Raw genomic sequence first — 23,889 nt, forward strand, 5'->3', positions numbered from 1 at the left:
ACAGGAGGGAGTGCGCCAGTACATAATAACTATAACAACCATAACGATGTTATCAGTCTTAGTGGTCGTAATGGAGACAGGAGGGAGTGCGCCAGTACATAATAACTATAACGATGTTATCAGTCTTAGTGGTCGTAATGGAGACATGAGGGAGTGCGCCAGTACATAATAACTATAACGATGTTATCAGTCTTAGTGGTCGTAATGGAGACATGAGGGAGTGCGCCAGTACATAATAACTATAACGATGTTATCAGTCTTAGTGGTCGTAATGGAGACAGGAGGGAGTGCGCCAGTACATAATAACTATAACGATGTTATCAGTCTTAGTGGTCGTAATGGAGACATGAGTTCAGCATCAGCACCAGTCATAATGTCAGTGAAACTGCTACTATTCATGTGTGATATTGATAGTATTAATATGTGATATTGGTAGTATTAATGTTACTATAGCAGCAACACTAATGATTTACTCCCAGTAGTAATGTTCTCCCTTTCTGTGGGATTGTACCTCGAGTAAAACGTCAGAGGAATCATGCACTAGCATGACCAAGGTGCCAATGCGGATGTAATTTGCACACCAGGAGAATGCCAGCAGAGTTAGAGTCGCCCAGTGATGGATCAGTTGTTCCTTAAAGTCCTAAAGAGAGAGAGAAAGAATCATAACTGCCCAGCCATGAATTGATTATTCTACAATGTCAAGTGTACAGACTCAAAGCCAGAGTAAATATATCGACTGTCATGGTCTGCACTCCCCCCCCCCCCCCCCCCGACTCCTGGCATAAAACGTGACTCAGTCAGAACATTTGGTTCAAAACACATTCTGAATAACATCAGCAGCCAAATGAATAAATAGAAACATGTTAAAAATAAAGAATATGAAGAACAGTTTGACAGGAAGTGACAAAGTTTTACCTTTCTCTTCACATCAGCCGCCACACTGCACAGAAGAGAGCCATAAAAGCTCATTTCAATCATATAGTACCAGTACTGAGAGTCCAGAAGTGTCTGTAACACACACACACACACACACATATAAATGCACCAACAGATTGAACAGGTAATGAACAAAGTTTAGTGGAGACAGCTCACTGTAGAATGCTCCTCAGTTTTCTTACCTGCTTAGGAAACTCTGCCCACACTTTGTGCAGATCATAAAACCACGGTTTCTGAAAACACACAGATAAATTGTGTGTGGACGTGTTGGCACCTGTAGGAGCTCCTGCTCCGTTACTGATTGACATATCTGTACCGTGAGAAAAATCTAAGTCCCTATTTTCCCTGAAGCACAATCCACTGTCTTTTCCTCTCTTCTCTTTCACTCCTGCTCTCCTTTTCTTTTGCTCTCTCTCTCTCTCTCTCTCTCTCTCTCTCAGAGTGCTATAATGAATCCCTTATCACCTACATTAATGTGTGAACTAACTCTCACTGCCAGGCTGTATTACATCGATAGGAGGCAGAGATATAAAACTCAACTTACATCATACAGTGCCAGGAGTCCTCCCAGGAAAGCATTCAGATAAAACACAAACCGCCAGCTACGCACAGAACAACACATTCACAGTCAGCAGCTCAATATTAAACACACATATTCAATATTAAACAAACATATTCAGCATTGAAAAGGGGAGGTTGACCTGGGTTGACAGTGTGATGTCTGTGATTCCAGCGAACACATATGTTATGATGACCCCATGGTCTCAGTGCAGATCTCTGCTTGTCTCTCAGACACATCCACATGGATGAATGAACACCACCTTCAACTAAATTGACCTCTTGGTCATCCCAGCCAATCAATCTATTCACCACAATATCAACATAAAAATCGCCTCTCCATCCCTAACCCTGACCAAAGTAGCGAGAAACCCTGGGTGTCATGATTGATGACCAGCTCTCCTTACCCTAACCCAGTCGTGCCGCTTTGCTCTTTACAACATAAGGAAAATCAGGCCTTACCTGACTCAGTATGCCACCCAACTCTTGGTACAGGCCATGGTTATCTCTCGTCTCGACTATTGTAATGAAGTGGGCCTCCCAGCAGGTACAGTAAAAGCCCTGCAGATGGTCCAGAACACAGCAGGTACAGTAAAAGCCCTGCAGATGGTCCAGAACACAGCAGGTACAGTAAAAGCCCTGCAGATGGTCCAGAACACAGCAGGTACAGTAAAAGCCCTGCAGATGGTCCAGAACACAGCAGGTACAGTAAAAGCCCTGCAGATGGTCCAGAACACAGCGGCGCATCTGCTTTTCAATCAGCCTAAGAGGGCACATGTCACACCGCTACTCATTGAGCCCCACTGGCTACCCATGGCCGCCCGAATCAAATTCAAGTCACTAATACTCGCTTACAGAGTGACTTCTGGGTCTGCACCCATCTACCTGACCTCACTAATATACGGGCTTATGCTCCTTCTCACCCACTGTGTTCCTCCAAGGAACATTGTCTGGCATTGCCATCCCCACACACAAGGAAAGACATAGTACTTAGCGCCTACTCATGGGTCTCTCACTTTACTGTGGCTTGAATTGTTTCTCCACTTGTAAGTCCCTCTGGATAAAAGCGTTGGCTAAGTAAATGTAATGTAATGATGTGTTTCTAATGAGGTAAAGGATAGAATGAGGTTATGTAATGAAGTAAGGCTTATAATGAGGTTATGTAATGAGATACAGGTTTTGATGAGGTTATAGTGGTTATACTGAGGTAACAGTGAGGTTTTAATGAGGTTACAAGGAACAGTGTCCAAACGCTGTGATGGTCTCCATACACTGCTCTCCACTTGTGGAGTTCACAGTTGTGAAGTGCCGGCCATACTACCAGCTGAGAGAATTCACTGTTGTTGTTATTGTGGCCGTGTACTCAGAGGCACTGTGTGAACTACACGACCACACCAGTGAACAACAAACCGCTCACCCCGACAGATTTTTCAGTATTGCTGGGGACTTCAATCATGCAAACCTAAAGACTGTATTACCTAAATTTCATCAGCATGTAAACTTTGCCACCAGGGAAAACAATACGCTAGACCTCGTTACACTAATGAGAAGAATGCATACAGAGCATTCCCCCGCCCCCACTTCAGAAACTCAGACCACATCTCAGTTATGCTAATTCCAGCATACAGGCCGCTTCTGAAACTCGCCAAACCAGTTCATGGACAGATAAGGGTCTGGCCAGAGGGGTCTGTCTCAGCTCTTCAGGACTGCTTTGAGAGCACTGATTGGGGCATGTTCAAAGTGGCAGCATCCTCCAGTAAACACATTGATCTGGAGGAGTACACAGAGACAGTGGCAGTCTACATCAATCAGTGCATAGATGATGTCACAGTCACCAAAACCATCTCTTCGCAGGCCAAACAGAAGCCATGGCTGACAGAAGTCCAAGCACTGCTGAGGACCCGGAATGCTGCATTCAGATCCGGCGATAAGTCAGCCCTCAAGACAGCACGGGCCAACCTGTCATGTGGCATCAGGCAGGCGAAAGGACAATATGCTCAGAGAATCAACAGCCACTTCACTAACAGCAGAGACACACAGCGCTTGTGGAAGGGCATCCAGGCCCTCACTGACTACAAGCCTCCTCCTCAGGGCTGTGGCCGTGACTCCACCCTCCCAGATGCACTGAATGGGCCGGCGGTTCTGCAGGTCACTGCAGACGACGTGAGAAAGACCCCCCAGAGTCAACGCACGCAAAACTACAGGTGTCTACTACCATCATACTCAGTGCCTAAGAAGTCCTCCGTGTCCTGCCACAATGACTACTGCCCCATTGCGCTGACTCCCATCATCATGAAGTGCTTTGAGAGGCTGGTCATGAAGCACATCAAGTCCAGCCTGCCCTCCACACTGGACCCCCTCCAGTTTGCATACCGCGCTAACCGCTCCACAGAAGATGCCATAACCTCTGCCCTCCACCCAGCCCTGTCCCACCTGGAGAGAAAGAACAGCTATGTTCATTGATGCTGTTAACTGACTTCAGCTCAGCTTTTAACACAATCATACCTCAAAGCCTGATAGGAAAGCTGAGCCAGCTGGGCCTTAAGACCTCATTATTAGACCTCAGCATTATTAGGCTAAGCTTTATTCGCACTCCACTGCACTCTCTCTGTGCTTTTTATATGCACTGTTTTTCTGCTTTTTTGCACTGGCTGGACCTCTCTGGCTGTATGTTGTTCAGAGTACCCTATTTATACTGTACATGCAACCTACTGTAAATACTCTGTCAGCTTCACCTCTATGTATAACATAATTAATATATTATACATGTATATTATCTGTATATATTGCTCACCACTGTCTATAATGCTGTACGTACTGTAAGATATAGCATCACTTACTGCAGTATTCACTATACCTGCACTTATCTGTAAATAATACTATGCTTTTTCACTTCTGGTTAGATGCTACTGCATTTCATTGGCTTTGTACCTGTACTCTGCACAATGACAATAAAGTTGAATCTAATCTAATTACCTCCAGAACCATCACACTGAGCACCGGCACTCCACAGGGCTGTGTGCTCAGTCCGCTCCTGTTCACCCTGCTGACCCACGACTGCACAGCATCATCCACCTTCAACCTCATCATAAAGTTTGCTGATGACACTACAGTGGTAGGCCTCATCAGCAACAATGATGAATTACCATACAGAACGGAGGTGGACCAACTGGCAGCGTGGTGCAAAATCAACAACCCCTCCCTAAATGTAGGGGAAACTGAAGAGGTCATCACTGACTTGAGAAAGACCAGCACCCACCATACCCCCCTGACCATCAACGATTTGGACATGGCAAGTCAGCAATTCTTGGGAGTGCACATCACAGAGGACCTCTCCTGGTCCTCACATGTCACTGCGCTCTCCAAGAAGGCCCAGCAGCGTCTCCACTTCCTGCGGCGCCTGAAGAAGACCAGTCTCCGCCCATCCATCCTCACCACATTCTACAGAGGCACCATAGAGAGCATTCTGACCAGCTGTATCACTGTCTGGCAATGGGAACTGCAAGGCCTCTAACCGCAAGTCCCTACAGTGGATAGTGAAGATAGCTGGAAACATCATAGGAACTGCTCTCCCATCCATCCAGGCCATCTACGATGCACGGTGCACCCGGAAGGCGCTCAGCATCATGAAGGACCCCACCCACCCTTCCCACATCCACTTCACCCTCCTTCCCTCTGGCAGGAGGTCCCGGAGCATCCGTGCTACCTCCACCAGACTATGGAACAGTTTCAATCCTCATGCTGTAAAGGTTCCTCAACAGCCTGAACTCTCAGAACTTCCAAACAACGACTCTCTGACCCTCTGCCTTTTGCACAATAAACTGCACTGTCACCCCAAACAACTCACCTACCTGCACTATCTGCTGCTAATAATTCACTGTCTGTGTAAGGTGTGCTTGTTATGTCTAGGTTTGTGAAAATAATGTTCAATGTTTACAGTGGCATTTGTTGTACAGTGTGTATGTACAGGATTTTTGTATACTGTTGTACAACTCTACAGTACTTTTTGTTTTTAATATTTATTGTGCGTTATTTGTTTCATGTGGCACTGTGGTCGTTGTGAAATGTAATCTTGTTCCTGTGTGTGAATGAGACGTGCATATGTGGAAATGACAATAAAAATGGTCTAAGTCTCAGCTTAAGTAGAGATTACATTAAGGTTATATAATGAGGCAGAGGTTATAGTAAGACTACAATGAGTAAAGGTTATAGTGAGGTTATCATGATCCTGTGAGTCAAAAAGGTGAACTTAGTGTTTCCTCCTCCTCACATTGAGCAGATGAGTTAAGTCTGACGCTTTCAAGCACATCTGTCTTTTGTGCTTCAGTAAAAATCTGTCTTTTGTGTTTCAGTAAAAATCTGTCTTTTGTGTTTCAGTAAAAATCTGTCTGTGTTTTAGTTGAATACCAGTAAGAAGCAGAGGAAGAAGATGACCTCTTAGTGTAATATATATACATTTTAGCATTAAGCTATATATATATCTGAGTGAGTGTGTGTGTGTGTGTGTTTGCAGGTGTGTGAGTGAACATACCAAGCTTCTCTGAATTTCTTTAGTGTTCCTGGTCTATCTTGATTTCTCCTCCTGCGGAACCAGCGTTGAGTTTGTCGCTCTGACCAGCCCACTTTCTTACATAGTCCCAACAACTCACCCTACACACAAACAGACATGCACACACACACACACACACACAGACACACACACACACACAGTCACACACGCACGAGCACACACACACACATGCATGCGCACATGCACACACACAGACATTACATACATAGACAGCATACAAACATATGAGTACACTCTAAAGCTGGTTGATGAGTTGATAAGCATAATTCTTCACTGTTTATGAGAAAAATGCACTCTTCTTTTCAAGGTATTCTGAATGTGTGTGTGTGTACCTGAGAAGGATGTTTAGAGTGTGTGTTATAGTGATGTTCCAAGGTGGGGTTGTGTGTTGCTCTCAGTCGAACTTTGTCTCTAATTCCAAAGGACATGGCAAGTGGTGTGGCAACCATCCTATCAGAGACACGGACAGATCAGTCAAAGCTAAAGATAACCTTAACCACTGAGCTCCCTCAGATTCAGCCCCGATAACATTCATTCATTAACACGCGCGCGCGCACGCACACACACGCACACACGCACACACGCACACACACACACTGTGCCTACGCCCGTGTGTGTGCGTTTGTGTGTGTGTGTGTGTGTAACGTAAGCAGTTAACTTCAGCCCCTCTCCTCTACAGACAATCCCCTGTCTTTTAGTGTCTCTCCCTTAAGCACGTATTCTGTCCAGTAACCTGTCCAGGTCTAGAAGTCTCCATCAGTGAACCGCGATACCTGTGACCATTCACTTATTACTGAGGAGAGTTCTGTTCAGAATCTGCTGTGTTAAGGCATTCCAGTTTACTGATGTAAGTTTGGCATCACAGTTTTCAGCATTAGCTGCCTCATCTTGTTGACAGTGTAATTTGCCATATCACACAGAATTGGTCTTCATGTTCTTTTTTAGGTTCGATGTTACATAAATGTCTCACCCCCAGCCCCATCACCCAACTTCAACTCTCACATACAGAACCCTGTCTCACATAACGAACCCTGTCTCACATTCAGAACCCTGTCTCACATAACGAACCCTGTCTCACATAACGAATTCTGTCTCACATACAGAACCCTGTCTCACATAACGAACTCTGTGTCACATACAGTCCTGTGTGTGTGTGTGTGTGTGTAATTACCTCTCAAACACAGCTCTTACGCACAGGAGTATTAAAGACAGTGGTATTGTGGTGTAAAGGTGTGAAACATGCGCGTAAACACGTCCGTTGCCATCTTCCAGGTCACACCAGGTAACATTTACAGGTAACCACAGTCGATCCCACCAAAACCACTGATAGATCTGCTGCAACATGGCTCTGAAACACACACACACACACACATTACATATTATAAATGCACACACTCTACAAACAGACACACAAACACAGACATTATTTTGCATGACAAATTGTCGATTTCGACATCAGTGAAGAAAAATCAGTTTCTACACCTTAGTACAAGCCAGAGCATGCTCTGTGAGTCAACAAATAGACAATCTCTCTCTCTCTCTCTCTCACACACACACACACACACACACACACACACACGCTGTTAGCAATAATAAATAGCCATGACATCAGTCCTCAGTGCAATACAACATTACACACCACACAACACATTACACACCATAAAATACAACAATACACACCATACAATACAATATTACACACCATAAAATACAACAATACACACTATATAATACATGTTATAGAGCTCACTAACAGGGTCCTCTGCTGAATCCAGTGGTGAACTGGTATGAACGTTTGAATGCGTTTCTTATCCTTCACATCAACTCCACTCACTTATTAATCTCATACTGCTTAACACTGCTTATAGCGACCACATGAACAGACAGCTCTCCTGTACAGTTATTCAAGGAAGTAAAACCACTGTTAAGTGTGTGTGTGTGTGAGAGAGAGAGAAGGGCAGACCTTGTGTGTGCTAAAAGGTTTAAGAAAATGTCAAAAGGAAACTGTTATACACTCATATTCTCACACACGCCTAACACAAACAAACATTCTGATTAATTTCAGAACGACTTCACAACATCAGGAAGAGAAAACGTAGAGAACATAGAGAGAAACTCCTACCTGCTGTGCCCTACCGCCTCTTTCTTCAGTCTGACACAGGTAGAAGTTTCTCTCTCCCTCCCTCCCACTTATACACACACACACACACACACACACACACACACCTTAGTCTCCTTAGTCTGCTAAGCTCCTCCCAGATTAATGACTTGACTGCATGTTTGGACTGAGCAAAAACCTCAATGTTTTCTCCTCTCTCTTTCTCACTCTCACTCTCTCTCTCTCTCACTCACTCTCCCTGTCTCACTCTTACTCTCCTCTCTCTCTCACTCTCCCCGTCTCTCTCTCTCACTCTCCTCTCTCTCTCACTCTGTCTCACTCTCATTGTCTCTTTCTCACTCTCTCTCACTCTCCCCGTCTCTCTCTCTCATTCTCGAGTCATAACAATATGCCCCATCCCAGGAGAGCACAGATTCCCTTCAAAGGACCAAAAGAACCTTTAACCTTTTAAGCAACATGTATGTGAGGAGCTCAGAGCAGGACTTGGAGAAGGGCAGTGAGAGAGGGAGAGAGAGCGACTTGAAGAGTGGAACAGACAGGAGAGAAAATGTATTCCATGGCATGATTGTGTATCTGCTATTTTGGAGAGGTGTGTAGGTATGTAAGAAGAGGTTGACTCTGTGTGTATGTGAGTAGGTTTCACAGGGATAGGGTTAACACAGACTATAAACCCTCTGTCTCTTATCCTCTGGTGGGATAGAGGTTCTCAGACACTGCTGTCCCCTATTGGACAAACAGTGCATCCCACATCACATACAGTAGTGAGCAATACATGAAGATCAACAGACACACACACACACACGCACACACAGGCATGCATGTACATAAATACTCACTGATGCTTCTCTCACTAGATTTACATGAAGATATCTGACATAGAAAGAATGGTGCGCAATGTTTGAGAGGGGTAAGAGAAGCAGTCTCACCAGCCAAACATGCACCCACAGCCTCTGAGGGGCACAGACAGTGTCTCCTGACTTGACTTGAGACTTGTCCTCAAAAGACTTGAGACTCGACTCGGACAGGAGATTTGGAATTCGTGAAAAATCTTCATTTTAGTTTTTATTTTTTGCTGCATTAACATTAAGGAAACGCCTGACAAGCTGAATGCGTAACTGTAACCATGGCGAGCTGCAGTAACAACACCGTAACCATGGCGAGCACACCTGCAGCTGCTGTGCCATTTGTGATAAACTTTGGCTCTAACGCCTTCACACAAGGCTCAAACAAAAAAATGGCTAAATGCAAGGTGTGCAGTATCAAAATAAAGTATACTGAATCGACCACATCAACTTTTGTAAGGCAGTGGCACCTCAAAACACACCTGGATAGGTCAGTCAGTCACATGGTAATGGGAAAGACAAGTTAACGTTAGCGCCTATGGATAGTTAGCAAACACGTTAGATCAGCATCAGCTATTTAACCATAACTTGCGTTACTAGCTTTGCAGCTAAGGGAGGTTAACTTGATTAGATTGGCGTTCACTGAATGTTTTGAAAAGATGAGTGAATGTTGCAAAATGCAGTTATTAACGTTTTAAAGGAAAGCTTTCATTGTGTGTTTTTTCATACTGCATTGCAATAGCCTGTTTAAAGTGACCATATACCAAACAACTAATCAGTGCTTATACTGTATGCTAATAGATAAAGGAGTGATGATAGTGCAGTATAAGCTTTGAATCCCTTAGGTATAGCAATGCAGTGTTCTACGCAGACCGGATGGCATGCAGCAGATGATAGAACACTCATTACAACCATAAGAGACTTGAGACTTTACTTGGATGTGCAAAAAATGACTTGTGAGCATCTCTGGTCTCTAAGTGGTTGGCAACCGTCTCTCCCCCACCATCAGTCTCAGAGACTCTGTCATAGTGCTGTCATAGTGCTGTCATAGTGCTCTCTCTGTATTCTGTTTGGTTCTTTTATCGTTAAATTTTAAAGACACCAGAAGTTTAGGACGAATAGTTTAATTAAGACACAGAATGTATTAATGGGGATGGGTTTACAGGGATTGGTTTAGTTTGTGTTTTAAAGTGGGTTTAGTGAAATATTCTATATCAAGTATACCAGTAGGCTTATTGTCTCTTCCTGATGTAGAATGTATTACTGGCCCCTCCTTCAGGACAGACTACTTCCTGCAATCTGGCCTAGTCACTATCTGTCGCCCACATATTTGTTAACCTGATGATCTCCATGCTTACAAAATCTTCTTGATCTCCGTGGACCATTTCTCCCTTTGCAAAGGCAAACTTGGGGGTAATCACCCCTGAGTTATATTCAAATGCCACAGTAGAAGTTTATACAGACTCAGTACCAGTATAGTGACTACGAACCAACTAAAAGTCGCCGAGAGGCTAGGGTTAGGGAGTTCTGCACCGCTGTCTCGCTACAAACAATAAATCCAACTTCCAGGTATTTACGTTCGATCGTTTATTTCACAAATAAAGACAAGACCATTTCAGACGTCAAACTGAACCCTAGCACAGCAAAGCAAGGCAAGATCATGAGCATCCAAACAGTAAGTACGGTCAACAAAAAATACACACTCCCTACTCACCCCCTCTCCATGGTGCCATACCGGTAAACAGGTGAATATATTCTTTCAAACCCTACCTACACCTACACCCATGCGACATGTGTGACAACTGTAAACCCAGAAGTAGATGCGCAAATACAAACACAAAACAAACATTTCATAGGCATATGACATATGGCTCTTATATCCCAGCCCCTGATTATTATCACACTGTAATAATCACAACATTACAATCCATAAATAAGAAACATATAATCTTCACAAACGTCCTTGTTTATATTCCATCATCGTGTTCTTCTTCTTCAAAGGAATGCAAGTCAAGTCTAGGCCAGAGGTTTAAGCACATAGCCTCTCAGAGTGATCTTTACCACCACTCTCTGTCAACCATTCAATAATGTCAGTCATACTGTAAAAACAAAACTGCCCTCTCAGAACCGAGAGTCAGATCTCTGCTTCCTGTAGAAGACAGACCTTGGTTATGGGCCTATCCAAACAACTGGTCTTGGTCTTAACTAGCAACCTTCGTACAAATCCTCTCCTGTCTGAGACAGCATCTCCAAGAATTACGAGGTGCTGTCTCATCCACGATGAGCACAACATCCCCCGCCACTATACTGCGCTTAATGCCAGACCACTTCTGAGGTTCCCGCCACTGTGGCAAGTATTCCTTGACCCACCGCTTCCAGAAGAGATTTGACATGTACTGGACTTGCTTCCAGCAGCGACGAGCATAGACATCATCTTTTTGGAATTCCCCAGGTGTTAAGGATGGGGAGGTCTTTAGAACCAAGAGATGATTGTGTGTTAAAGCTTCCAAGTCATCAGGGTCAGTAGATGCTGTCGTGATCGGATGACCATTAATAATGGCTTCTACTTCACAGAGGACAGTGTGAAACCCCTCCTCATCAAGACATCAAGACTGTATTTTCATGATGGAATTGGGGACCTTGCATACTGACCTGATCAGTCTTTCCCAAGCACCCCCATGGTGTGAACCAGATGGAGGATGAAAGACCCACTTGATCTCCTTCTGAAGAAGAATGTCATTTATCTGGGCATGATTCCACCTTTCAATAGCCTCCCTCAGCTCACGATCTGCTCCAACAAAGTAAGTTCCATTGTCAGAGCGCATTTCCATGACCTGGCCACGCCTTGCTATAAAACATCGCAGCACATTGACAAAGGAATCTGTATCCAGTGAAGATGCTACTTTGATATGGATGGCTCGTATTGCTAAACAGGTAAATATAACTCCGTACCTTTTCACTATACTTCTTCGGCTCTTGACCTTAAAGTGTCCAAAGTAATCCACTCCGACTCTCATGAACGGAGCTTCATCTGGACAGACCCTGTCTATAGGCAGATCTGCCATCTGTTGGCACCCTGGAACTGTTTGCAGCCTATGACAGACAACACACTTGGAATCCAGTACCTTTGACGTAATCCTGACAACATGTAGTTGCGTCCACAATGGCCCACCTCTTGATGTATGTGCCTCAGAAGAACATCTGAGATGTGGAGATCTTTCACCAATATGACAGGATGTTTAGTTTCTTCAGGCATAACTGCCCTACTTAATCGTCCACCAACTCTCTAGATGCCATCCTCCAACAGAGGAGAAATCTTGAAGATATTGCTATTCCTCTTCACACTTCTGGCACTCTGCAGGCTGGAAAGCTCATCGAGAAACCTCTTTCTCTGGCAAAACCTGATGAGTTGATGGATGCCGAAAAGGAAATCATCAACTGTGAGTAAACCTCTAAAAGCCTGGCCTTTGGCCACTTCCATTTCATGCTCTGAGGAAAGCCTCTGTTGTTCACTGGAGTCAGTCTGAGCAAAAGCCACGTCCAACTGCTTCCACTTCTGACTAAGACACAAGAGGAAGTTCTTAAACCTAAGGATCCAAGCTACAGTCCTTCTCAAGTGAGTCCAAGAGGAAAAATGGTGAATTAAACGAGTGGCTGCATCCACATCTTCTGAACCCTGCACAGCATTCACTGTAACACAGACCTTGACCTCTCGATCGTCAGGTAGGAGCTCACCCGAACAATCTGGATTCACAGCCAGTCCTGTTCAGGACGTAAAAGATACTTGGGTCCTGACAGCCAGGTTTCATTCCTCAAGATCATGTCCGCCTTCAGTCCTCTAGAGGCCATGTCTGCTGGATTGCATGAGCTGTTTACATACCTCCATTGAGATGCCTGTGATACTTTAAGAATTTCTGAGATCCTATTAGCAACAAAGGTACGGAACCTTGAGGTTTCATTCTTGATGTATTTTAGTACAGAGGTGCTATCTGTCCAAAACACTGATTACTGAAGGTGCATATGCAACTCCCTTCTCCAGAAAGTGTCCATGCGGCTTCCCATGGTAGCAGCTGTAAGCTCCATGCGAGGTATTGAAACTGACTTCAGTGGAGCTACCCTGGATTTTCCCATGATAAAGGCAGTATGCATCTGTGAATGTGTATTCTGCAAGAGCAGATAAGTCACAGCACCATAGCTATCTTCACTCGCATCTGTAAAGTGGTGTAATTGTGCTGCAGTGACTTCTCCAAAGTCTGGGGGTTTTAGACACCTGGCAGAGTTTACGGCAGTTTACGGCATGCGTGAGCTCTGAGAATTCGACAGCTAAGGAGGGAGATTCAAACTTGGCAGTGCGCGCCTGTTAGACTTCGTCCATTAAAAATATAGTTTATCCACCTAATTCTCCATCTAATCAGTTATTCTCCAACCGGATTACAAATACAAAAATCTCATCGTGGAGCAACTTGAGAGATTTATCGACGACTGCTTTTCGCAGTGCGTCATGGAAGACACTTGCCTGCCAACAGAAAACACTAACCCGGCGAAGAGGAAAAAAACCGACTCCTCTACCAGTACGGACGATCTCACCACCACCGGAATCGAGGTCAGTATACTCGCCTCCATTAATAAAAAACTTGATATCCTTGGCGTGCTGCATCAAGAAATAAAAGAGCTGCGCGCCAGCCTCGAGTTCACCCACCACCAGGTTGAGATTCTCCAAAAACACAACTCAGAACTCCAAACTACGACGAAAACCCTTACGAACCAGATGAACTTTGTTCTGAAAGAGAATAAGGCTATGAAAGAAACCATCCTGGATTTACAAACTAGAAGTATGCGAGACAATCTGATATTCTCTGGAATTCCAGAAAGCATACCAGACAACCCGGAAGCCCTCATTAAAAATTTTATGCGGCGCGATCTAAAAATTCCACCAGAAACTGTGGACAACATAACTCAACGCGTTCACCGCCTCGGCGCACGCACAAACAAAGGTCCCCGCGCTATCATTGCAAAATTCGAACACTTCCAGCAAAAAGAACTGGTGAAACACAATGGGAAGGAACTGAGGGGCACCAAATTCGGCCTCAACGACCAGTTCCCTCAGGAAATAAACGAGCGCCGCAAAATATTATGGCCAGTTCTTAAAAAGCACAGGGAACAGGGCAGGCGGACTTCCCTGGTTGTGGACAAACTCTACATCGATGGACATCTATTTCGAGACTGTAACACCACACCCTGGCTTCTCTGAGACCCCATTATACCAACAATGCCGGCTGCTAACAATTAACCCTCCTACTGCTGTGTAACTAACTCCACTGTCTTGACAACCTCAACACCAACACTCACACCCTCTATCTTACTTACTTATTCACACTCTCACACACACACACACACACACTACCTACACACATCTCTATATATATATATATATTTCTTTCTCCCTCTCTATGTTCTATTCTATCTCACTGTTATCTGTTTGTCTTTGTCTTTCTTTCTGTATTTCTCTGTGTCTGTGTGTCTATCTTTGTTTAGAAAATTGGGAGAGAAGGGAAACTGGGAGAAAATGGGGATATGCAATTAACCTCTTAATTGGGATGACACTGTATTATGATGTAAGCAGGATGATTATGGCAAAGTCGCTTCTCTATGATGTTATTCATTTTACTGTTAACGGATCGTTATTACTGCAGGTATCTCATTTTTTGCCAAATGTGGTATTGCAAACAAACACCAGCCCACTACTAATCTCACAATCATATCTACTCTTCCTATTATATAGAACACACACAATACTACATAACACTCAGCTTTACAACTGACTTCAATCCTTATAAAACATGTCGCTCAAATTCATAACCTGGAATATCCGTGGGATTTTCTCACAGGCGAAGAAAGTTAAAATTCTCAACCACCTAATCAAATTACAGGCTGACATATGCTTACTACAAGAAACCCATATAACAGCAGCTGAATCTCAAAAGTTAAAAACCCCACATTTCAATCAAGTATTTTCATCAACCTATAACTCAAAGAAAAGAGGCGTATCAATTTTAATAAACAAAAGAATACCATTAATTCATAAAACCACCATCACTGATCCTGAAGGGCGATATGTCATCATCAACGCTTCCATTAACAGCAACAATATCACCATAGCAAACATATACGGCCCCAATACTGACGATCCCACTTTCTTCCATACATTTTTCTCTTCACTGAGTGAAACCCCAAATTCAACAATAATAATTGGAGGTGATTTCAACACTGTCATCAACACCAACCTAGATAGGTCTAGCATATCAGGTAATTCTAGAAATTGGCACTCCACCGAAACACTAAAGCAGTATATGAAAGATTTTGGCCTTGGTGATAGTTGGCGATTAAAAAACCCTTCAACCAGAGAATACACGTACTTCTCACCGGTTCACCAGTCATTCTCTCGCATAGACTTTTTTCTTACCAGTAATTCAATTATATCTGATATTTCAGACTTTCACACCCACCCCATCATAATTAGCGATCATGCCCCTGTATCCTTCAATCTAAACACTAAACAATTTAAACAACCCTCACCCAGATGGCGTTTCAATATCTCGCTGCTTAAAGATCCTGATTTTAACACTTTCTTCAGAGAAGAATGGACGTCCTTCATGGAAATAAACGATTCCCCGGATATCTCACCCTCATTACTGTGGGAAACTGCTAAAGTAGTACTGAGAGGAAAAATCATATCATACTCATCACACAAGAAGAAAAAGGAAAATGAGATTGAAAAGAAATTGGAACAAAAACTCAGAGAATTAAATGTCAAGTATGCTAATAATCCCACGGAACAACTTCTGAATGAATTAACAACAACCAATTTTCAATTGAACACTATTATAAATAAGAAAAACCAATTCATACTGCAAAGACTAAGACAAGACAATTTTGAATACAGCAACAAATCTGGTAAATATCTGGCAAACCAATTAAAACGAGCCAAAGACAAATCAATTATCCCGGTCATAAAGAACTCAGCAGGGGAAACCATGCAAACACCTACAGATATAAATAATACATTTCGGGAATTTTACATTAAATTATACACCTCAGATCATGAACCAAAATTGACAGACATCCACTCCTTCCTCAATAGTACTGACCTTCCTCAGCTTAACAAGGAAACAGCAAATGAACTAGATGCACCATTATCGTTGGAAGAATTCTATAACGCCCTCAACCAGATACCAAATAATAAAGCACCAGGACCTGACGGTTTCCCTGCTGAGTTCTTTAAGCACTTCTGGCACACAATCTCCCCACTTTTCTTTAGAATGACTGTTGATATTAAACAAAACTCAAAAATCCCGCCACATATGAACACAGCACTCCTCTCAGTACTACTGAAGCCTGACAAAGACCCAACCCTATGTTCTAGCTACCGCCCCCTATCACTCATCAATACCGATCTCAAAATTATCAGTAAAGCACTAGCCATCAGAATTGAAAGAGTAACCCCAACATTAATCCACTCAGACCAAACTGGATTTATCAAAGGAAGAGATTCATCAAATAACATGCGCAGACTATTCAATTTAATCAGTATATCCCAAAAAAGTAAAATAAAAACAATACTTGTTTCTTTAGATGCGGAAAAGGCATTTGATAAAGTAAACCGGACATTTCTATTCAAAACACTTCAGAAGTTTGGATTCGGGGAATCGTTTATTCAGTGGATAAAAACACTGTATAACTCACCGATGGCCACAGTTTCTACTAACGGACTAACATCACAGAGTTTCATGCTACACAGAGGGACCAGGCAAGGATGTCCACTCTCACCATCACTTTTCGCCCTGTTCATTGAACCTCTAGCTGCTGCAGTACGCCAAAACAACAACATCAAAGGAATTCAAACCCCCAACACACACCACAAACTCAGCCTTTACGCAGACGACATACTGCTTTGCCTCCAAGACCCATCAAGTTCCCTGCAAGAAGCCATGAAGCTTATCAATTTATTTTCTGAAATATCAGACTACACTGTAAACTGGACAAAATCAACAATTTTACCCATCTGCGGTGTTGACTCATACGCTACAGCGAAAAACACGCCCCTCACCTCCTCAAGTAATGTTAAATATCTAGGCATAAATATCTCCGCCAAGCTGTCAGAATTGTTTCGCCTTAATTTCACTCCACTATTAAAATCAATAGAAAATGACTTAAACCGCTGGACAAATTTACCACTCTCTCTAAATGGCAGAATAGCAACTATAAAAATGACCATACTACCTAAAGTGAACTACCTCTTCAAAATGACTCCAACTCAACCCACTACTAACTGGTTTAATTCACTCAACTCCATGACAGCTAAATTCTACTGGAAAAATAAACCACCCCGGATTAAACTAGCAACTTTACAGAAACACAAATCTCAAGGAGGACTGGAAGCACCAAACTTCTACTATTATTACCTGGCTAATCAACTACAGTATATCTCAAAGTGGATTCATCCAAACCAACAGAATAACCCATGGATTGAAATAGAACAGTCAGAATGCAAAGAAATTTCAATCTCCGACTTGCCATTCCTTAGCACTTCCATAAAACACCACGATTGCTTCAAAAATACCGTAATCTCAACAACCCTGACAGCTTGGTGGAAAATTAATAAAATCTTTAAATTCACAGTGTCACCATGTAAATACACCCCAATATGGCACAACCCGGACTTTACACTCAACAAATCACCACTCCACTCCACCACTTGGAAACAAAGAGGTATCACACAGCTTCAACACATCTTTCAGAATAACACCTTCATCACTTTCCAGGACCTGGTGCAAAAGTATAACATAGGGGAAGAGCAATACTTTCAGTACTTACAATTAAAATCCATTCTAAAATCCAAAATTAATAAAACTAACAACAACCTACATCCACCCCCACTAGTGGAAGAAATGGAAAAAATAAATAATACTAAGAAAACCATCTCCAAATTATACAAACTAATATCATCCTCTGACCAAACAATATCCCTCCCCATCCAAGACTGGGAAAAAGACCTATCACTCTCTACCAATGCAGACTTCTGGACTCTAATCTGTAGAAACAATGACAAACTTTCACAATGACAAACAATACTAATCTTCAACTAATACAATATAAAGTAATCCACAGAACACATATCACCCAGCACAAGATGTATAAGATGGGATTCCCAGATTCAGACATATGCTCACATTGCACAATGAACACCCCAGACAATTATTTCCACTCTACCTGGTTGTGCCCACCAACTTACAACTTTTGGAAACAAGTTACTGACAGAATATCACTTTTTATGAGCTGTAACATCCCGCTCTCTCCATCCATCCATCCCTCTGTCTGCTCGGGGATACCTCTGTGATCAGGGTTAGGGTTAGGGTTAGGGTTAGAGTATATAGGGCTACAGTATATCACCTGTCTGTCTGCATGTTTGTTCGTTTGCCTGTCCACCTGTCTCCTCTGTACACAATAAAATTTATAAGAAGAAACAAGAGAAAAAAAAAAAAAAGACACCTGGCAGCCTGGAAGTGCTCCAACTGATTGAGCTCCTCTAATCAGTTCATCCATTCTTGTACAACTGATGGCGGTATAGGGTCATCCCAACAAAGTTCCTTTCTAAACAGCCTTTGCAAGATGATCTTAGCAGAAAGGACAACAGGACTCAGGATTCCTAAAGGATCATAAATTGAACTAATGATGGAGAGGATCCCCCTTCTTGTCAGAAGTCTGTCTTGCACCACAATCTTAAACTTGAAGGCATCAGACTGAATGCACCATTGCACCCCCAACACTCTCTCCACAAGAGGTAAATCATGGTCAAGATCCAAATCCCTCATATCCTTTGCCCTTTGCTCTTCTGGTATTGCAGCCATCACTGAACGCCTATTGCTCATCCATTTTGTCAGTTTAAAGCCGCATTGAGAACATATGGAGACTATATCATGATAGAGCGTCACTGCCTCTTCCTCACTGGCTGTTGATACAAGTCAGTCATCCACGTAGAGGCAGTGTGGAAGTTTCTCAATGGTCTCCTGACAGAACTGTCCTTCATTGTCCTAAACAAATTTTCTCAGTGCAAAGTTAGCACAACTTGGTGATGAAATCGCACCAAAGAGATGTACCATCATTCTGAAGTCCACAAGATCTTGGGTAAGGTCACCATTGGGCCACCAGAGAAACCTAAGTAGATCCGTATCTTCTGCTGGTACCCTTACCTGATGAAACATGGACTCTTTGTCTGCCATGATCACGACTGGTTCCTTCCTGAATATAGTCACAACTCCGATCAGTGAGCTAGTGAGATCTGGTCCTTGTAGGAGTTGAGCATTGAGAGACTTTGACTGGAAAGTTACTCCACAGTCAAAACCACACGAATGTTCCCCTTCCGAGGGTGGTAGATGCCGTTGTGCAGGATATACCACAGTCTCCCGTTACCGCGTGCCAGTTCTGTGTATCCTGTGGAGACAATGTCATTCATAAAGTCTGTGTACTGCTGTTGAAATGACAGATCTTTCTTGAATTTCCTTTGTAGGTACAATTACAATTTTACAATTTTGTTATTTGGCAGACGCTTTTAGCCAAAGCGACTTATAATCAGTGCATCAGTGCATCAGGTTTAGACCACGCTGCTCTTGACCGTTTACAAGCTCTACTGAATCTGTGACAAGCTTCATGAACCTTTGGTCTTCTCTTGACAAACCAGGCTGCTCATCATGACTGCATTCAGGGAAGTCCATTTTAAGCTGCTGTTGCCAAAGCTCATCCAAGTTTAAAACTGAGATTCTATTGACTGCTGCGACATCCATTCCATCACCACTGTCTCCTCCCAGTGGTCGATTCACAGTCCAGCCCAGAATTGTCTAATGACATAGGGACCATCATCCACACCGCAGATTACTTGAAGTGGTTCCAGTGCCTTTGGCATATTTGTTCCTATCAACAGCTCAATTTCCCAGTGAATCTCTGGTAGACATGTTTCAAGTGAGGCCATCTCTGAAGATCCTTCTGACATGGAATGTTTCCCCTATGGACAGGCATACTTTCCTGGGTGTAGGTACTGGGCAGTTGACAGAATATCTCACCATCTAAGCCAGCCACTTCCAGTTCTGTGACAACATAGCTGTTAACAACCTTCTCTTCACCCATTGTCCGTAAAAGGATACGTGTCCTTTTTCCTGAGAGGTTAACTGTACAGAAAACAGCCATGCTACCTTCATCTAGGAAAGCATAAGTAACCAATGTCTTATTACTTTTCTTAGACTTGATTTGCACCGGAACTATGGAAAGTTTACAGTCATGATCACCAGCCCCTTTAAGATAGCGGCGTGTGCGGACGCAGCGGCTTCGTGTGGACGCAGCGGCTTCATGCGGACGAAAGAAAACAGAGTTTTTGTTGTCTAATGTGTCTGACAATATGGAAAAGAACACCAGCTCTTCCGCGAAACACAACTACAACCGACAAGAACAGTTTGACATTGGAAAAAAGACCACACAGGATCAGTTACCCACTTATTTGGATGATCTACGCTGCCTCGGCTTGCTACGCGATGCAGTCCCCATAGCTCTGGAACATCCCCCAACGGCTAACTGCCTGAGGAAGCGCAGGAGGCGGTGCAAGAGAACCCGGAAGTGTGGGGTGCGTGGAGGCATTCGTGCCAGGCTGAAGGCTAATCCCTCCAGACCAGCTGTCCCATCCATCACACTCGCAAACGTACGCTCTCTAGAAAGCAAACTAGACTGCATACGGCTCCGACGGACATCTCAGAGTGAAACAAAGAACTGCTGTATCTTTGTCTTCACAGAAACTTGGCTACACAGCAACATTCCAGACACAGCCATTCAGCTAGATGGATTAGCATGCTACCAAGCCGACAGGGCATCTTCCTCGTCTGGTAAGACCCACGGTGGTGGCTTGTGTGTCTACATTAACAAGAAATGGTGAGCGAATGCTACGATGGTTCATAAACAGTGCTTTCCAGTCGTGGAATTCGCCATTGTTAAATGCAGACCGTACTATTTGCCGCGAGAATTCACTGCTGTTGTTATTGTGGCCGTGTACTTGCCCCCGAGTGCCAATGCCTCAGAGGCACTGCGAGAACTACACAACGGCATCAGAGTGAACAACAAAACGCTCACCCCAATGGATTTTTCGTCATTGCTGGGGACTTCAGTCATGCAAACCTATGAACTGTACTACCCAAATTTCACCAACATGTACACTTTGCCACCAGGGAGAACAACATGCTAGACCTCATTTATACTAATGAGAAGAATGCATACAGAGCATTCCCCCGCCCCCACCTCGGAAACTCAGACCACATCTCAGTTATGCTAATTCCAGCATACAGGCCACTTCTGAAACTTGCAAAACCGGTTCAGCGACAGATCAGAGTCTGGCCAGAGGGGTCTGTCTCAGCTCTTCAGGACTGCTTTGAGCGCACTGATTGGGGCATGTTCAAAGTGGAGGCATCCTCTGGTGAACACATTGATCTGGAGGAGTACACAGAGACAGTAACGGCCTACATCAACAAGTGCATAGACAACGTCACAGTCACCAAAACCATCTCTTCGCGGGCCAAACAGAAGCCATGGCTGACAGCAGAAGTCCGAGCACTGCTGAGGACCCGGAACGATGCATTCAGATCTGGTGATAAGTCAGCCCTCAAGACAGCACGGGCCAACCTGTCACGTGGCATCAGGGAGGCAAAAAGACAATATGCTCAAAGAATCAACAGCCTCTTCACTAACAGCAAAGCTGCACGGCGTCTGTGGAAGGGCATCCAGGCCCTCACTGACCACAATCCTCCTCCTCAGACCTGCAGCAATGACCCCACCCTCCCAGATGCACTGAATGACTTCTACGCACGGTATGAGAGACTGAACAATGTGCTGGCGATGAAAACTACCCCGCGGACGGATGACCTGGTTCTGCAGGTGACTGCAGATGACGTGAAACAGAGCCTCTCCAGAGTCAACCCACACAAAGCTGCGGGCCCAGACAGAATCCTAGGCCGAGCCATCAGGGACTGTGCTGAGCAGCCGGCAGATGTCCTCGCTGACATCTTCAACATCTCGCTGTTCTAGACAGTCGTCCCCACGTGTTTCAAGTCTACTACCATCATACCAGTACCTAAGAAGTTCCCCGTGTCCTGCCACAATGACTGCCGCCCCATTGCGCTGACTCCCATCATCATGAAGTGCTCTGAGAGGCTGGTCATGAGGCACATCAAGTCCAGCCTGCCCTCCACACTGGACCCCCTCCAGTTTGCATACTGCACTAACCGCTCCACAGAAGATGCCATAACCTCTGCCCTCCACCCAGCCCTGTCCCACCTGGAGAGAAAGAACAGCTATGTTCATTGATGCTGTTAACTGACTTCAGCTCAGCTTTTAACACAATCATACCTCAAAGCCTGATAGGAAAGCTGAGCCAGCTGCGCCTTAAGACCTCTGTCTGCAACTGGGTGCTTGACTTCCTCACGGGGAGGCCACAGTCAGTCCAAATTGGCAGCATCACCTTCAGGTCCGTCACACTGAGCACCGGCAATCCAGGAATAGGCTGTAGTCCTGAAGAGCCTTAACATCTTCTGATTTGATTGGAGCCCATAACAGAGCTTTCTCCATGTAAGCAGCTGCAATCCTTTGCTCATTTCTAAAATGCTCCTGTAGCAAGGCCTTAGCTTGAGCATAGCCCCTCTCAGGGTCAACAAGCTGGTGGCTTCTGAGAAGTTCCCTAGGGCGACCTCTTGTGAATTGTTCGAGAAAATACAGACAATTGTTCGAGAAAATACAACGCTGTCGTTATCAGACTTGCTTTCAACACCATTCTCAAAGGCTCTCATGAATGTGTGATACTGCAACAGGTCGCTATCAAAGATCTGAACATCTCTCTTAGGCAAAGATGACAGCTACTCTTGTTGTATCAGTAAAGTTGTTATTTCATTTTGCCTTTTCATGATGTCAAGAACATTGTTTTTATCATTATTGCCTGAAAGACCTTCAGTGTTAAGAGTGGTTCCACACCATGAATGATCGTCATGAGCTCCAGAATAAGGATTGGGCTTGTGTATGTGGCCTTTTGAAGTAGGAAGCTGAAAATGGGATTCTTGGGTCAGCATTTTGACTTTAGGCCTTGTGACTGGTTCACTACTGCTGATCATGACTTGTGGATCTTGTTTAGATGCTTCTAACGTCTGAGGAATGAATGGGGCAGCATCAGCATTGAACTTTGTTGGCTTTCTTTGTCTTCTACTGAAATAACAGTTCATGGCATTGGACCGTTCTGTTGCAGTGCTTTTAGCACCAGACATGCTTGCGGCTCTTAGCTCGCTCACTTTAGCCATATGCAGCAATTTCCTCATCCAGCTTAAGCCTTTCTTTACGTTTCCCTATCTGTTCCTCTTGCTCCTCCAATGCATGTTTGTCCTGCAAAAGTTTTTGTCATGCAATCAATGCAGCCAAGTCAGCCTCTGCTTTAATGTGCGCAGAAGAGGTGGTTGATGCAGAAGACTCATCCATTTGCAGAGCTTTGTGTGGATCGTCTGCTTTGCACATTTGATATGCTGTCATTTGGGTTCACATCATCCTGTTGGTCTCTGTGAGGTGTAATGGAGCCTATGGCTTGAACTGCTGCCTGAGAGGCATCTACCATTTGAAAAGTGAGGCACATCCTCATTTATTGCAACCAAAACAGATTCAGCAGGGTTGGAAGAACTTCCATTTTCATCCAGCCATGGTATCACTGCTGTAACCTTCAATTCTAATGAACCATTCATTTTGCTTAGTTCGTTCATCCTCAGGCAGTAAAGGAGCTACTGATTTGTGTAGCT

At 44.0% G+C, this 23,889-nt stretch overlaps 1 protein-coding gene across 1 annotated transcript in view; it reads right to left on the minus strand.

Moving 5' to 3' along the window:
* Positions 1-7,408, minus strand: part of cers3b (ceramide synthase 3b) — an 11,306-nt gene extending 3,898 nt beyond the window's left edge. The window contains exons 1-7 of the mRNA XM_030790420.1: positions 7,236-7,408; positions 6,397-6,514; positions 6,026-6,144; positions 1,481-1,538; positions 1,119-1,169; positions 916-1,008; positions 512-640 (exon numbers count right to left, since the gene is read on the minus strand). Of these exons, the coding sequence (XP_030646280.1) occupies positions 512-640; positions 916-1,008; positions 1,119-1,169; positions 1,481-1,538; positions 6,026-6,144; positions 6,397-6,514; positions 7,236-7,408 (741 nt within the window). The remainder of the gene's footprint in view (positions 1-511; positions 641-915; positions 1,009-1,118; positions 1,170-1,480; positions 1,539-6,025; positions 6,145-6,396; positions 6,515-7,235) is intronic.
* Between the last annotated feature and the right edge of the window lie 16,481 nt (positions 7,409-23,889).

The sequence above is a fragment of the Chanos chanos genome, chromosome 13 (genome assembly GCF_902362185.1).
Source record: "Chanos chanos chromosome 13, fChaCha1.1, whole genome shotgun sequence".
NCBI lineage: Eukaryota > Metazoa > Chordata > Actinopteri > Gonorynchiformes > Chanidae > Chanos > Chanos chanos.